Below are 17812 nucleotides of genomic sequence, written 5' to 3'. Positions count from 1 at the left end.
TTGACAGGAACAGTCATGCAGTCTTCAGTCCCACATCGCATCCCAGTTTGCTGAACTGCGCCAGATACTCATTGAGAAAGAGCAGTGCTTACTCCGAGATCTCAGAGAAGAAGAGGCGAGGATTCTACATCCAATGGAGAAAAATCTTCGAGAGATTCAAGAGAATTTAAATTCTATTCAGGAGGAAATCTCAAAGTTACAGGAACGGATGAATCAACAAGACAGTGTGATATTTCTCATGGTGAGAGATTTCAGTTTGGTTCCATAAATGTGTATAGTTTGCTTCTATAAAAGTGCACAGTGAAAAAGTGATATATTTTAAATCAATGTATTTACAAATATGCAGTTGTAAACTGATTAAAACCGGTCAGGTATTCTGACTATGCAAATCTGTTGTCCCAACCCGACATCTGACAATATCTGTACATCACAGGACAGTCTGCAGCCTTCTCGGGAATGATTTACTCTGATCAGAGCACTGAGCTGGTGATCGTTTCTGTGATTCCCACGTATAATATCCCCTGATACTCAGAGTAACACCCAGTTACAGTCACAGGCTGTGAATGTGTCCGGTGTGGTGGGCGTGAGGGTCTCTCTGTTGATTAGTGAGAACTGAGGCTGAATTCCAGAATGTGACCCACACATCAGATTTACCATCAATATCCTGTTTGTATCAGAGAATTAGGCACTGACTGTTTTCTTTTTCAATTATATTCTTCATCGGATTATATCCCATTTTACATCAGAGTCAGGTTTTTCAGTCCATTCTCTCCTATCAGTTTCCCTGCTTCACAAGCCTCCTCCCACCTACTCACTACACCCAGCAACAGTGACCCCAACTCCATGGTCCCTTGTGTTTATCCAGCTTCCCCATCACATTCAATCTCCGCTGTTCCATTTCAACCACTCCTGTGGAGTGAGTTCCATGTTCTCTTCACTACATTTCTTGTGGGATTTATTAATGACCAGCTGATGTTTCATTTTTAACTTTTGGTTTCTGCCCAAGCAGAAATATTTTCTCCACTCCCACCCCATCAAATCCATTCGGAATGTTAAATTCCTCCATCTGATCCTCCCTGACATCATATCCAGATAAAAATGCACAACCTGCCCAGTCTCTGCTGTAAGTTCCATCCTCTCAGTTATAGTATAATTTTCATAAACATTCCTTGTACTTTCTCCCTCTTTCTCCGTGTGTGTTGGTGGTACTGAGTTTAGTGGGAATTTTCAGCTGCTTGTAATAATATGGCTCAGATTCCTGCTGTTCAGATGCAGACGGTCAGTCTCAGTCCATTGAGATCTGTGTTTTATTTATTTCAGGAGGAAGCTCGTCGGAAGAGGAGGTAGGACATGGTCTTTACTGAAATTCTGTATGAATTTGTAAAATAGTTCATATATCACTGATGCTCAGTTTATAACTAGATGTATAATATTTACAGGATTAGTGATGATACCCAGACATTGTCAGTGACAGATGGTGCCCTACTGGTTGAAAAATTCAATCACCCCTATTTCTTCAACATAGCATTGGAAGAACCATTTGACAGCATTAAGCGAGGTAAAAGTTGTATAGATTTGTCTGTCATTGTGCATGAGATACCTTTAACAAATACAAATATTTGTTGTAATACTGAGCTGAAGGGGAAGTGAAGTTAATTCCGACACCAACCCTACCTGCTGGTGGGCATCACTGTCACATGGTCAGCTAGAGATGTCAGACCCCTGAACAGACCAACACAGGGGAAAATACAACCAATTCACAGGACTGTTAGATGGACCACTGCATCATGATCCCATTCTTACTGGACGAATATGTCAAGACATGAGTTTGAATATTACATTGCAGCTGGAGAAACATAGAAACATAGAAAACCTACAGCACAATACAGGCCCTTCGGCCCACAAAGTTATGACGAACATGTCCCTGCCTTAGAAATTACTAGGCTTACCCATAGCCCTCTATTTTTCTAAGCTCCATGTACCTATCCAAAAGTCTCTTAAAAGACCCTATCATATCTGCCTCCACCACCGTTGCTGGCAGCCGATTCCATGTACTCACCACTCTCTGAGTGAAAAATTTACCCTTGACCTCTCCTCTCTACCTCCTCCCCAGCACCTTAAACCTGTGTCCTCTTGTGGCAACCATTTCAGCCCTGGGAAAAAATCCCTGGGATCCTATCCACAGGATCAATGCCTCTCATCATCTTATACACCTCTATCAGGTTACCTCTCATCCTCCGTCGCTCCAAGGAGAAAAGGCCGAGTTCACTCAATCTATTCTCATAAGACATGCTCCCCAATCCAGGCAACATCCTTGTAAATCTCCTTTCACCCTTTCTATGGTTTCCCTGTCCTTCCTGTAGTGAGGCGACCAGAACTGAGCACAGTACTCCAAGTGGGGTCTGACCAGGGTCCAATATAGCAGCAACATTACCTCTCAGCTCTTAAACTCAATCCCGCAGTTGATGAAGGCCATTACACCGTACGCCTTCTTATTCATGACATTATAAGGAATAGAAGCGGTGGTAACAGGGATTGCCAGAAAGATAGACGAGTCCCTCGTGCTCTGCTTTGCCCTCTCTGACCTGTCAGTGACTGCAGATTCTAGTTCAGGGGTCCCCAACCTTTTGTGCACCGCGGACCGGTTTAATATTGACAATATTCTTGCGGACCGGCCGACCGGGGGTGGGGGGGCGATTGTGTTCAAGTAGGGTTAAACTCACCTCAACATGTCTTTTACAGTTAGGATTGCCAACTTTCTCGCTCCCAAATAAGGGATAAAAGTAGCAGTCAAATCCCGGGCCACTTGTGTTTACTCTGAGAAAGACTACCATGACCATGAAGCCTTGTGCGGGCACCTGTGCACACATGCGTGACGTGCGCATGCACGTACATGCCGATTTTTTTTTTCCACAAATCAGTTTTGGCTTAATCTTCCCGACTACACTGTACATATATTATATCTACTTTATATAGGCTGTGTATTTATCATATCATTCCTGCTTTTACTATATGTTAGTGTTATTTTAGGTTTTATGTGTTATTTGGTATGATTTGGTAGGTTATTTTTTGGGTCTGGGAACGCTCAAAAATTTTTCCCATATAAAGTAATGGTAATTGCATCTTCACTTCATGCCATTTCGGCACGAAAGGTTTCATAGGAACGCTCTACCTTAGCGGGGAAATACGGGACAAGGACGGTCCCATCTGGGACAAACCAATTTAGCCCAATATACAGGATGTCCTGCCAAATATGGGACAGTTGGCAACCCTATGTTCAAGTTCAACAGTGCATGACAGGAAATGAGGAAAGATGCAGCTGACTCATATCGTTTCCTCGCGGCCCAGTAGCACATGCTTTGCGGCCCGGCCCTGGTCCGCGGCCCGGTGGTTGGGGACCGCTGTTCTAGTTGACTCATGTGTGCCCCCAGCTGGACTCGTAAGCAATGTTCCCTCTAATTTTTAGTAGTCAGTGTGCGCAAAAATCTCATGTTGTGCAAATTTTTTTCCTGTGACAGAAGTATGTGCGCACTGAATGCACGTATGGGACAGTTTATGTAGGTTTACAAAATATTTGACATAAAACTGCACAGAATAACAACAAAATAACATACATATTTAAGTCACACACACAAAAATGCTGGTGAACACAGCAGGCCAGGCAGCATCTATAGGAAGAGGTACAGTCGACGTTTCGGGCCGAGACCCTTTGTCAGGACTAACTGAAAGAAGAGCTAGTAAGAGATTTGAAAGTGGGAGGGGGAGGGGGAGATCCAAAATGATAGGAGAAGACAGGAGGGGAGGGGTGGAGTCAAGAGCTGGAAAGCTGATTGGCAAAAGGGATACGAGGCTGGAGAAGGGAGAGGATCATGGGACAGAAGGCCTAGGGAGAAAGAAAGGAGCGGGGAGCCCAGAGGGTGGGCAAGGAGTTATAGTGAGAGGGACAGAGGGAGAAAAAAGAGAGAAAAAAAGGGGAAAGAGAAATAAATAAATAAATAAGGGGTGGGGTACGAAGGGGAGGAGGGGCATTAACAGAAGTTAGAGAAGTCAATATTCATGCCATCAGGTTGGAGATATTTAATTTTTATCATATTTAAGTCACTCAGTTATTTTTTCTCTCTCCTGTCTTTGGCATTTACCCATTCTTTGTAAACTCTATCTCGACTGATAGAACTTCCATCCCATTGATAGCTTTTGATTCTCATTAACATATCCAAATGACATTCACCTAAACGGTTTCTCAGCTTGTTTTTGAGTTGATTCATTCGGCTAAAACCTCGTTCACAGTCCGCACAAGACGCAAGAAAGCTTCCCCCAATGTCCATCAACTGTGCAAGGTCGCAAAACTGTTCATTTTGAAGTACAAATGCCACCATTTGAGCAAAGTTTGAAATCGGTTTGGATTTAATTTTTTCTTGCACGGAAAATTTGAAATCATTAAACTGTCTAACTATTACAATATTTTCAGCTAGAAAATCATGATATTTTAGACATAAGGCATTAACTTGTTTATCGCCAAATGCGACGTCACAATCTGCAATTGCAGAGAAGTCAAAAGCTGACCATTCTTGTACCTCGACTTTGATCTCCTCTGGGTTTCATCGTTTTCACTCTCGCTCATCTACACTCAACTGTAACATGTGTAGCACTCCTGTAACGGGTAATGACGGGTTCTGTTGCCTGAGCTTTTGTACACTGTCCAAATGCGATTGACTTGCCAAATGACGCTTCAAAAAGCAAGTTTCCAAATGTCATCCCACTTCTTTCCACTAGCAAATTCTCCAGCAACTTTCGCATCACAACAATACAAACAGATAGCTCCAGTTTCTGAATCATGCATAAATATTTCTCGTAGCTGAACGTTCATGACCTCATGAGCTTTCGGTGTAACAGTTTCTACTATTTTGTTAAGCCATTCAACTTTAAACAAACTTGTAGTTCTTTTGCGCTTCACGCTCCTCGCTTCTTTTGACTTTGACATAGTGAATCAATATATTTTCCAATAAAAACTTAGTAAGCTATCTACAGGATTTGAAACAGATCTTTTTAAACCTTACGATATGAACACTGTCCACCAAACATGGTTGCAGCCGTGATGCAGCTGTACAAACTGGAACAGGATAGGTGAGGTGACGTAAATTAGTGACATGCATTGTGGTATTTGAAAAACCGACTAACTAGTTAACAGAAACAGTTAGCTAAAAAAAACTTTCAATAGTATAATTATTAACTACTACATTATTTTAGGTAACTAACCTTTTGTGCGCACATTAATTTCCTTTGTGCGCTGGTTGAAAAACGTGTGTGTGTGCGCACACGCGCATAGCTTTGGGTTAGATTATGCGAATACTCAGTCCTCTTTTATTGTCATTTAGAAATGCATACATGCATTAGGAAATGATACAATGTTTCTGTGGAGTGATATCACAGAAAACAGGACAAACCAAAGACTAGCACTGACAGAACCACATAATTATAACATATAGTTACAGCAGTGCAAAGCAATACCATAATTTGCTGAAGAACAGACCATGGGCATGGTAAATAAAGTCTCAAAAGTCCCCGAGTCCCCTATAGCAGGCAGCAAAAGGGAGAAACTCCCTGCCATTAACCTCCAGGCACCGTCAACTTGCTGATGCCTTGGAAGCAGCCGACACTGATTCCGTCCGTCCGAAAACTTCGAGCTTCCGACCAGCCTCCCGAGCACCATCCTCTGCCGAGCGCCTTCAACCTCGCTCCGGCTGCTGAAACACGCAAAGCCGAGGATTTCGGGGCCTTCTGCTCTGGAGATTCCGGTTACCACACAGTAGCAGCGGCAGCGAAGCGGGCATTTCAGAAGTGTTCCAGATGTTCCTCCGTACTCTCACGTCCGTGTCCATCAATTCAGGATCGTGCACGGTCCCCTACTTGACAGATAACAGACTTAGAGGGAACTGTGCTCGTAAGTATCATGTTCAAAGCACCACATTGAAATATTACAAGACGTCCCAAACACACCAACCAGTAAGGATCTCTGTTCAAGGTTTCCTCTCAGGAGAAGGCCACACAGCATAACCAGCCTGGCAGTTCTCCCTCACACACATACACAAGAAGGACTGGTAGATTGTAGTCAGAGCCTCAGCAATGCACATTGTTAGTTCTCTCTGTAACTTGGAAATCATTCTCTTCAGACACAGTGAACATTTTCTATTTGAGCAACTCACATACATGTCACACATTGCCGACACACACTGGACATGTGAAGACACACTGTAACGTACAAATACTTCAATGTGTACCCTTACCTACAATGTGTACACACACTCACTGATATTTATGACAATCAATGCACCCACATAGAACAAAAGAAATACATCCCCAGACACAATATCAGAGTGGGACACATCGTCTGTCAGTGATGTGAACTGCCCTCTGACATGATGTCACATCAACAGTCGTGGACAGTCTCTATGTTGAGATTCCTCAGGAGAGTGATCTGGGAAGGGGTTTCAGAATGCTTTCAAATACTTCAATGGGTTCAGTCCTTGCCTTTCCAAGTGCTGCTTTACCCTGTCCTTCAGAAACTTTCCCAGCACTGATGTCAGGCTCAGCAACCTGGAGTTCCCTGGTATGACCTTCAGCCCGTCTTAACCAAAGGCACCACCTGAACCTCCCTCCAGACTTTCTGCAGCTCCTCTGGTCTGAAATGTGATGCAAATATATCTGCCTACATCCATGCAAATTCATACCCTGTCCTAATGAGGGGCTGTGGTGGGGGAGGGTATAAAGTTGTGGGAAAGTGGGAAAAGAGACACTAATCACTCAGCTTATGCTTCCATCTGCCCTAACGGTTCCCGTTATCGCATCACTGATAAAACACCTCCTTTGTGCTCCTGTTTTTCATCCTCTCGCAACTGTCTCCATCTTCACACTCCCCCACAACGTCCCTCCATCTTCCTCACACTTTTCAACCTCCATCTGTCATTCTCCTCCCAGTCTCTTCCCAACTCCAGCCCACACCCCCACCCTCTTCCCACATCATGAAACCGGCCCGCCATCTTTTAACACTCAGGTTGGAGGAACAACACCTTATATTCCGTATGGGTAGCCTCCAACCTGATGGCATGAACATTGACTTCTCTAACTTCCGCTAGGCCCCACCTCCCCCTCGTACCCCATCTGTTACTCTTTTTTATGCACACATTCTTTCTCTCACTCTCCTTTTTCTCCCTCTGTCCCTCTGAATATACCTCTTGCCCATCCTCTGGGTCACCCCCCCCCCGTCTTTCTTCCCGAACCTCCTGTCCCATGATCCTCTCGTATCCCCTTCTGCCAATCACCTGTCCAGCTCTCGGCTCTATCCCTCCCCCTCCTGTCTTCTCCTATCATTTTGCATCTCCCCCTCCCCCTCCAGCTTTCAAATCCCTTACTTACTCTTCCTTCAGTTAGTCCTGACGAAGGGTCTCGGCCTGAAACGTCGACTGCGCCTCTTCCTATAGATGCTGCCTGGCCTGCTGCGTTCACCAGCAACTTTGATGTATGTTGCTTGAATTTCCAGCATCTGCAGAATTCCTGTTGTTTATCTTTTAACACTCATAAGTTCACAGTCACCTCAGATTCCTGCCTTGTCCCTCCCCTTCTCCTCTCAGTCCTGATGGTCTCAACCCGAAGTGTCGAAGGTGGCTTTCCTCCCGCGGGTGCTGCTCAACCCGCTGAGTTGCTCCAGCAGGTTGAGTGAGCCCTGATTTTTGAATGTATTTGAGGTGGAGTCAGAACATTTTCAAAGGTTGAGGGATGGCGGTTTTGGGGGACTGGTACAGAAGAGGAATTGATCAGTCACATCATATAGAATGAGGGGCCTGTTCCTGTGCTGTGCTATTCTGTGTTCTCTGTACCCTGTTTGGAAGAATCAGCGAGGAGATCTCAGGGAAACACAAACTGCACTCATCAGGCAGGATGTTACCCCTGTCTGGGGAATCAAGGGTTAGGGGTCACTGTCTCAGGATGGGGTGAACCCTCTGAGGATGGTGTGTCTGGAATTCTCTGCACTGGAGGCTGTGGGGTCTCAGTCATTCAGTTCATTTAAAGTCACAGAGTCATCGCCGTACTGCACAGAAGTAGGCCCTGGGACCCATCACCTCTGTGCTGACCACCTACACTCATCCCATCGGCTGGCATTTGTTCAGTCTCCTTCTGTGCCTTGTCTATTGAAGTGTCTGTCTGAGTGTCTCGTAAACACAGTGATTATATCTGATTCCATCACCTCCTCTTGCAGCAAGTTCCAACATCAAACACTCACTGTTCAAATACACTCACCTTTAAACTCCTTCCTCTCACCTGAGACATGTGACCTCTTGTATTTGATCCCCCCTCCTGTGGGAAGGAGATTTCAACCATCTGCTCAATCTACATCCCTCATACCCTTGTATATTTCTGTCAGATCAACCCCACCCCCCAGTCCATTTACCTGCATATGGCCTGTATCTCCAGCACCCAGGGCATGCCCTTTTCTCACTGTTACCATCAGGTAGGAGGCACAGAAGCCTGAAGGCACATACTCAGTGATTCAGGAACAGCTTCTTCCCCCCTGCCATCCAATTTCTAAATGGACATTTAATCCTTGGACACTACCTCACTTTTTTCAATATACAGTATTTCTGCTTTTTGCACTTAAAAAAAAAACCATTCAATATACATTACTGTAATTAATTTACTTGTTTATTTATTATTTATTATTTTATTTATTTTTTATTTCTTCTAGATTATGTATTGCATTGAGCTGCTGCTGCCAAATTAACAAATTTCACGTCACATGCCGATGATAATAAACCTGATTCTGATTCTGATTCCGATTCTTTCCAAACCTTCCCTGCCATCATTTCTCTGTCCTGGGCCTCAACTCCTCTTCTGTGCCAGTTCCACAGGGCCCTCAATTCCCCTGTGTTACAGGAGATGATCGACCTCATTTTCTACCACATTGCAGAAGCAAATGTGCTGCAGGTCCTAAAATACAGAAAGGTTGATAAATCCCCAGGTCCTGATCAAGTGTATCTCGGGACATTGTGAGAAGCTCAGGAGGAAAGTGTGGAGTCCATTTTGGAGATACGTGTGTCATCGATAGCTGTGGGTGAGGGGTCAGAAGACTGGAGGGAGACTAATGTTGAACATTTATTGAAGATCGGCTGTAGGGAAAAGCCGGGGAAGTACAGACCGGTGAGCCTAACATTGCTGGTGAGCCGAACAATAATGGAGGGGATTCTGAGAGACAGGATTTACATTCATTTGGAAAGGCAAGGACTAATTAGGGACACCCAGTTTGGCTTTCTGCATAGGTGAAAAAGAAGAATGATGGAAGTGCATCGGTACTTCATGGTAGGTTATTCCACAGAGTTAGGTCACATGGGATACATTACGAACTGGCCAATTCAATGCAGAATTGGCTGGGTGGAGTCCTTTGACCAGAGGTGTGCTGCAGGGATCGGTGCTGGGTCCACTGTTTTTCATCATTCATATGAATGATTTGGAAGGAAATATAGATGACATATTTAGTTGATTTGTGGAGGACTCTGCAATTGGTGGTACAGTGGGCGGTGAAGAGGCTTCATTAATTTCAAGATAAAGTGTGAAACAGGCCCTTCCAGCCACACTGCTCAGCAACCTAGATATTTAATACCGGCAACGCACACAAAATGCTACCTGGCCTCCTGAGTTCCTCCCGCATTTTGGGTGTGTTGCTTGGACTTCCAGCATCTGCAGATTTTCCCCTGTCTGCTATTTAATACTATCGGAATCACAGAACAATTTCCAATGACCAGTTAACCTTGTAATCCGTATGTCTTTGTTTTGTGGGATTAATCTGGAGCACACAGAGGGAATCCACATGGTTATGGGGAGAACGTACAACCCACTTACAGACAGCACCAGAACTGCGCTCCAGAATGCCCCAAGCCTTAATAGTGTCATGTTATCCACTATGCTATCAAGGCTCCCATGAACTACACCAATTTATCCAAAATTACAGCAGGATCTTGATCAACTGGGCCAGTTAGCCATTCAAAGGCAGATGGATTTTAATTCAGAGAAATGTTGCATTTTGGTAAGGTAAACCGGGACAGGATTTATACAGCAATTGGTGGGGTGCTGGAGAGTGTTGTGGAACAGAGACAAGAGGAGGTGATTGCTTTCATCAGTCAGAATACTGAGTACAGGAGCTGAAACATTATGTGTGTAGAAGATATTGGTACTCCCACATTTGGAGCACTGTGTACAGTTCTGGTTACCTTGCTATGGGAAGGATGTCATGAAACTGGAGAGGGTGCAAAACAGATTTACAAGGATGTTACCAGGATGAGTGTTTAGGTTATAAGGAGATGCTGAATAGGCTGGGGGACTTTTCCCAGAAGCTTTGGAGGCTGCCAGAGGAAGCTATAGAGATGGGTACAGCTACAATAATTTAAAAGACATCTGGATAGCAGTCTCTCCCCCAGATCCCCGGGGACTCTCTAATTCTCTGCTTCTCCCCCCAGTCTCTGTCACCCTGGATGTGGAAACGGCGAATCCGTGGCTCGAGGTGTCTGAGGATCGGAAGAGCATGAGGTGTTCCGAGACCCGGAGGGATCTCCCTGACACCGGGAAGAGGTTCACATACTGGCTTTGTGTGCTGGGATCGGAGGGATTCACATCGGGGAGACATTACTGGGAGGTGCAGGTGGCAGGAAATCAGGGCTGGTGTCTGGGAGTCGCCGCAGAGTCTGTGGACAGGAAGGGAGCGGTCAGAGCGAGTCTGCAGACTGGATTCTGGATCATCGAGCGGGATGATCACGGGAACAATGCTTTCACCTCCCCTGAATCCTGTCTAACTGTCGGTCCCATCCCCGGGAGGGTGGGAGTTTATCTCAGTTACGAGTCCGGGACAGTTTCATTTTACAATGCGGAGACTAAGTCCCATCTCCACACCTTCACTGGGAATAAATTCACGGAGAAACTTTATCCTTTCTTCTGGACTTGGGATGAAAACCAGTGGCTGAGAATCTGCTCCGGTCCCGCTCCGGGTCTGTAAACGGGTCGGGTCCGGGACCGACGTCAGGAGTAAGTCAGTGTAAATATAAATGTGCGGAGAGTGAAATAACACGATGTGAGAATGATTGATCCATTAATTTTAACTCGTTCACCGCATCAGTCAACGGAACAGAAACACTGCGGGTTCAGCAGCAGCCGCGGGCGGTGGGTCCTGAGCTCTCCAGCTCTCCTGGGTCCTAAAGTACACCGGCACTGACGTGGGTTAACAGGGACAAGTGGTGGTGTTGCTGACTGGAAGAGAGAGGTCAAGGTGAACCTTGGGAGGATGAGACATGTCGTGGTAGTAACACACAAAGTGCCGGATACTCCCAGCATGTCAGGTAGCATCTATGGAGGGAAGTGGACAGTTGATGTTTCAGCTCCAGACCCTTCATCTGGTCTGGAAGAAATAGGGAGATGGTCGGTACAGAAAGGTGGAGTAAGAGCTGGCAGCTGATCCAGATGAGGGAGGGCTGGAGTGTGGAAATGTGTCAGAAGCTGCTGGATGAGATGTGGCAGTGTGGCATCTTAACAAATGCCTTCTTAATATCCAAGTAAATGACATCCACTGCCTATCCTTTGTCCTTCCTACTTGTTACTACTTCGAAGAATTCTAACATATTTTTCAGGCAAGATTTCCCTTCACAGAAACAGGGCTGACTTTAACTTAGAAACATAGAAACACAGAAAACCTACAACACAATACAGGCCCTTCGGCCCACAAAGCTGTGCCAAACATGTCCTTACCTTAAAACTATCTGGGCTTACCTACAGCCCTCTATTTTTCTAAGGCCCATGTAACTTATTTTATTGTTAGTCTCCAAGTACCCCAAAACATCATCCTTAATAATAGATACCAACACTTTCCCAACCACTGAGGTTAGGCTAACTAGCCTATAATTTCTTTTGCCTTCCTCCCTTCTTAAAGAGTGGAGTGACATTTGCAATTTTCCAGTCCTTCAGAACTAAGTGATTCTTGAAAGATCATAAGCAATGCATTTGCTATCTCTTCAGCAACCTCTTTCAGGACTCTGGAATGTAGTCCATCTGGTCCAGGTGATTTATCCACCTTCAGACCTTTCAGTTTGCCTAGCACTTTTTCCTTTGTAATATGAATGGCACTCACTCCTGCTCCATGACCATGGACCTCTGGCTCGCTGCTGCAGTCTTCCATAGTATAGACTGATGCAAAGTACTGATTAAGTTCATCTGCCATTTCTTTGTCCCCCATTACTACCTCACCTGCATCACTTTCCAGTGGCCCAATATCAACTCTCACCTCCCTTTTAATCTTTATATGACTGAAAAACTTTTGTTATCCTGCATTATATTATTGGCTAGTCTGTCCTCGTATTTCATCTTTTCCAGTTCTATGGCTTTTTAAGTTGCCTTTTGTTAGATTTTAAATCTTTCCAATCATCCAACTTCTCACTCGCTTTTGCTAGCTTGTATCCCCTTTCCTTGGCTTTTATGCAGTCCTTAACTTCCCTTGTCTGCCAACCCCACCATCTGAGAATAACTTCTGTGGGACATATCTATCCTGCTCCTTGTGAACTACTCCCAGAAATTTCAGCTATCTCTGCTCCGCTGTCATCCCCACCAGTATCCCCCTCCAATCCACCTGGGCAAGCTCTTCTCTCATGCCTCTGGAATTCCCTTTATTCCGTTGTGATGCTGATACATGTGAGTTATGCTTCTCCCTCTTAGATTTCAGTATGAATTCAATCATATTTTGATCACTTTCACCTAAAGGTTACTTTACCTTAAGCTCCCTAATAAAATCTGGATGATTACACAGCATCCAATCTAAGATAGCCTTTCCCCTTGTAGACTCAAGCACAAGCTGCTCTAAAAAGCCATCTTGTAGGCATTCAAAAAATTTGCTCTCTCGTGATTTGACACCATCCTGATTTTCTCAATCCCTGGGATATTGAAGTCTACATTATAATTGTGACATTACTCTTATTACATACCCTTCCTTTCCAGCTCCCTTTGCAATCTCAACCCCACATCTCGGCTAATATTTGGAGGCCTATATATGATTCCCATAATATTTTTTTTTACCCTTGCGGTTTTTTAACTCCACTTATAAAGATTTGCCATTCTCTGACCCCATGTCATTCTTTTAAAAGATGTAATTCCGTCTCTTACCAACAGAGCCACGCCAACACCGATGCCTTCCTGCCTGTCCTTTTGATACAAAGTATACTCTTTGATATTAAGCTCCCACTATGACCTTCTTTCATCCACTCAGTGCTGCACATAACTTAATACTGACCAATCTCTAATTGCACCACGAGTTCATCCGCCTTATTCCGAATACTACATGTATTTAACTACAGCTTCAGTCCAGCACTCTTTCCTCTCTTTTGCCTCTGTGGTACAATTGAACTCTTTGCACAGTCTGCATTTGTACCCAGTGATCGGCTTGTCCTTTTTTTATGTTCATATTACACCCAACATCTTCTTGTAAACCTGCTGGCTCATTCTCAGCTCTATTATACTGCTTCCCATCCCACTCCCAACAGCTCTATCAACTCCCGAAACGCGTAGGTCTTTTGAATGTAGAGGATACTGTAGTTCCCACGTGGTCGTGGGGAGAATGTACAAACTCCTTACAGACAGTGGTGGGGATTACACCGATTGCTGGCGCTGTGGAGTGTTACGCTAGCGGAACGCGGCAGGGTGACTTGGACAGGCTGGGTGAGTGGGCGGATGCATGGCAGATGCAGTTTAATGTGGATAAATGTGAGGTTATCCACTTTGGTGGTAAGAAAGGAAGGCAGATTACTATCTAAATGGAGTCAAGTTAGGAAAAGGGGAAGTACAATGAGATCTAGGTGTTCTTGTACATCAGTCACTGAAAGCAAGCATGCAGGTACAGCAGGCAGTGAAGAAAGCTAATGGCATGCTGGCCATAACAAGGGGAATTGAGTATAGGAGCAAAGAGGTCCTTCTGCAGCTGTATAGGGCCCTGGTGAGACCACACCTGGAGTATTGTGTGCAGTTTTGGTCTCCAAATTTGAGGAAGGACGTTCTTACTATTGAAGGAGTGCAGCGTAGGTTCACAAGGTTAATTCCTGGGATGTCATATGTTGAAAGATTGGAGTGACTGGGCTTGTATACACTGGAATTTAGAAGGATGAGATGGGATCTGATTGAAACATATAAGTTTATTCAAGGATTGGGCACGCTGGAGGCAGGAAGCATGTTCCCGCTGATGGGTGAGTCCAGAACCAGAGGCCACAGTTTAAGAATAAGGGGTAGGACATTTAGAACGGAGTTGAGGGAAAACTTTTTCACCCAGAGAGTGGTGGATATGTGGAATGCTCTGCCTCAGAAGGCAGTGGAGGCCAAGTCTCTGGATGCTTTCAAGAAAGAGATGGATAGAGCTCTTAAAGATAGCAGAATCAAAGGTTATGGGGGTAAGGCAGGAACTGGATACTGATTGTGGATGATCAGCCATGATCACAATGAATGGTGGTGCTGGCTTGAAGGGCCGAATGGCCTACTCCTGCACCTATTGTCTATTGACTGTGACATCCTTATCACCTCAGGCAGTGTAAGCTGTGCTTCTGGTCTCTGGTACTCACCTTCACCAGAGAGTCATCTGCAACTTCAGGGGTTGTTTCCACAGCATGAGAAGGTTGGGTAAACATGGGTGACCCTGGCATCACAGTGAAACCAGCCTCTGGAAAGAGGTTTATGAGAATTAGAAAGATGCTGAGTGCTGGTTTGGGTGTGGGGCGGAGTGTGTGAGGAGGTACTGTTCTGTGGGAGGTACGTGCTCAGTGTTGAGATATATTTCCCACCCCAGCAAGGTGATAAAGTGTGTGTTGAACTCCGAGACGAACCCACATCCCATCTCAGAGATACACTCTGAACACACTTTCCAGTTTTATGCTGTTTCTTGGTTCAACAGAGGACGTGAAAGGACAAAGGGAGAAGATGTTAAGCTGACATTATATGTCACCCAAACCAAGTAGGGCCCAGAGGACCACGATATTCAAATCCCTCCCCCAGCTGATCTCAGAAAGTAAAAGGTCAAGTGAGTTTGTCTCTTTCTGCAAGTGATGACCAGCAGAATTTTAAAGTATTTTCCATGCCATCAGGCAGTAAAGAGTCAAATATTAAACCACACAAATCAGGAAATAAAATGAGAGGACTTTGAAGAGACTATTCAGCCCTTCAAGATCGTCCTACCAATCTGTCAGATCAGGGTCCATCCGGATGTATCACGGCTTGGCATGGTAACTGCTCTGCCTGGGAATGTCCCTTCCCACCTCGCCTTCTTATTCTGACTTCTTCCCCCTTCACTTTCCAGTCCTGATGACGTGTCTGAATCTGAAATGTTGACTGTTTATTCCCATCCGTAGATGCTGCCTGACCTTCTGCGCTCCTCCAGCACATTGTGTGTATTGCTCTAGATTTCCAGCATCTGCAGTACCTCTTGTGTCATCTTGTGCCAATAATACCCCAATACCAACAGATGGTGCAGTAGTATGCCATTTAGGGGAATGCTTTACTGCGCCAGTGACCACACCACTGTCTGCAAGGAGTTTGCACGTTCTTCCCATAACCATGTGGCTTTTCTCCGGGTGCTCCAGTTTCCTCCCATATCGCAAGGACTTAGGGCTTAGTGTAAGTAAGCTGTGGGTATGCTATGTTGGTGCCAGAAGCAAGATAACCCTTGAGGGCTGCCCCCAGCACAATCCTCGGACCGTGTTGATAGTTGGCGTCATCGACACATTTCACTGTATGTTTCGATGTTTCGATGTTTCGATGTACGCATGACAAAGTTAAGCTTTCTTAAAAAAACTTGCTTGATAACTAACCCTACATTCTCCACACTGTTATTGCTTTTTACTTTGTACTCACTTGATGTATGTATATTTTCAAATAAATTGTATGGACGGCATGCAAAACGAGATTTTTCACTGTATCAGTACATGTGACCATGATAAACCAATTGCATCTCAGCAGCTGAAAGTCCTGAGAGTCCTCTGCCTTCCTCAGTACCTCTTTACCCTCTCCTGCACTCAATCACACTCAACTCACTTTGGCACGTGGAGGAGATTGGCTGTCCCATTTAAGCATTCACAGCTCAACCATCACTGTGCTTACTCACACCTTCTGATCCACAGTTATCATCAGATCTTACAGCCTCAGACACAGCTGAACATCCCGCCATCATGCCTGGAGACTAATATGCCAGGGAGGCAGTGGGGGGAGAGATTGATGACTTCACTGATGAAAATCAATGCCACCTTATTTCCCCTGAACCTACGGGGTTTAGTTACTCTGGGGAGGCTGTAAGACTACAGGGGAAGTTTATATTTAAACTGACAGTCACACCCTCCTCTGCTCATCGATATTCAAAAATCCCACTGTCACGCTGGGCAAACATTTCTGTTCCTCATCATTTCCCACTCCTTCATCACTTTCCGTCGCTTCTCACGGAAGAAGCTCTGTCTGGTTTAACCCTCAACCAGCCTGGGTCCTGTGATCAATACAGTTCATAAATGTTGAAATTGTTGCCTTGTTCTGAACTCCCTCTTGGGGATGCATGCTTCACTGTGTTCACACTGTTGACTTAAGGTGCATTAAAGGCACCTTGTTGCTCCTGGTTTCCTGCCACCCCAACCAGCTTGTCTTTGAGAGGTGCTATGGACACAGTGTTCTGAGTTCTTTCAGAGAAGCCCTGTCAAGTTTGAGAGTCCGGGGGCTAAGGACTGGAGACCTAGAGGTGACCTGTCCTAGGGTTGGAGGTATGTGTGTGTGTGTGTGTGTGTGTGTGTGTGTGTATGTGTGTGGAGTGAGAGAGAGAGAGACAGGCAGAGAGAGAATGGGTGGGAAGATTTTTTTTGCTGTTGTTTTCTTGTTGCTTGTGTTGTTCTGCTGACATTGTGGACGTCCCATGTAGGTGCTGGAATGTGTGATGACACTTGCTGCCGTCAGCCCATCCTTAGTTTGAGTTGGGTCTTAATGGAAACGGTACATTTCACTGTATGTTTCAATGGATTTGTGATAAATAAATGAATCTGAATAAATAAATCTGAACCTAAATCTAAGCAGCTCAGTGAGAGAGCTCCAGAGTGACGGCAACTCAGATCCGAAGTCAGGATCAGAAGTAAGTTTAATATCACCGTTCACCGATCTAGTTTTCAGAATCAGGCTGATTTATCCCTGTTTTATAAAGAAGTCAAAGACAAAGTAAAATTCATTGTCAAGGCATATTTTCAGTATGTTACCAGATAGTACCTTGAGATTTATTTTCTTTGTAGGCATTGACTGGAAAATAAAGACAGTAGAATATATAAAGAACTCCACATAAACAAAGACTGACAAACAACCAATGTGCAAAAGAAGACAAATCGTGCAAATAATTAACAAATAAATAAATAACAATACTGAGAACATGAGCTGTCGAGTTCTTGAAAGTGAGGCTCTCAGTTGTGGAATCAGTTCAGTGTTGAGGTGAGTGATGTTATCCACACGGATTCAGGAGCTGATGGTTGTCAGGTAATAACTGTTCCTGGACCTGGTGGTGTGGGTCTCAGGCTCCTGTACCTGCTGCCCGATGGTTGAAGGGAGAAGACAGCGTGAGGTGACAAGACTTTCCTGAGTCTGACGAAGGTCTCAGCCCAAAATATCGACTGTTTATTCCTCTCCATGAATGCTGCCTGACCTGCTGAGTTTCTTCAGCGTTTTGTGTGTGTTACTCAGGATTTCCAAAATCTTCGTGTTTATGCTTTTTTACACAAGTTTTTACACA

General features: G+C 44.8%; 1 protein-coding gene across 1 annotated transcript in view; it reads left to right on the top strand.

Annotated features, from left to right (window-relative positions):
- LOC134346437 (uncharacterized) overlaps nt 1–17308 on the top strand; it is a 119092-nt gene extending 101784 nt beyond the window's left edge. Inside the window, 5 exon segments of the mRNA XM_063047806.1 lie at nt 8–241; nt 1321–1343; nt 1440–1558; nt 10506–11017; nt 11019–17308. Of these exon segments, the coding sequence (XP_062903876.1) occupies nt 8–241; nt 1321–1343; nt 1440–1558; nt 10506–11017; nt 11019–11081 (951 nt within the window). The 3' untranslated portion in view covers nt 11082–17308.
- Nucleotides 17309–17812: the final 504 nt, after the last annotated feature.

The sequence above is a fragment of the Mobula hypostoma genome, chromosome 5, assembly GCF_963921235.1.
Source record: "Mobula hypostoma chromosome 5, sMobHyp1.1, whole genome shotgun sequence".
NCBI classification, from domain to species: Eukaryota; Metazoa; Chordata; class Chondrichthyes; order Myliobatiformes; family Myliobatidae; genus Mobula; species Mobula hypostoma.
This window is presented reverse-complemented; position numbering and strand designations above follow the sequence as displayed.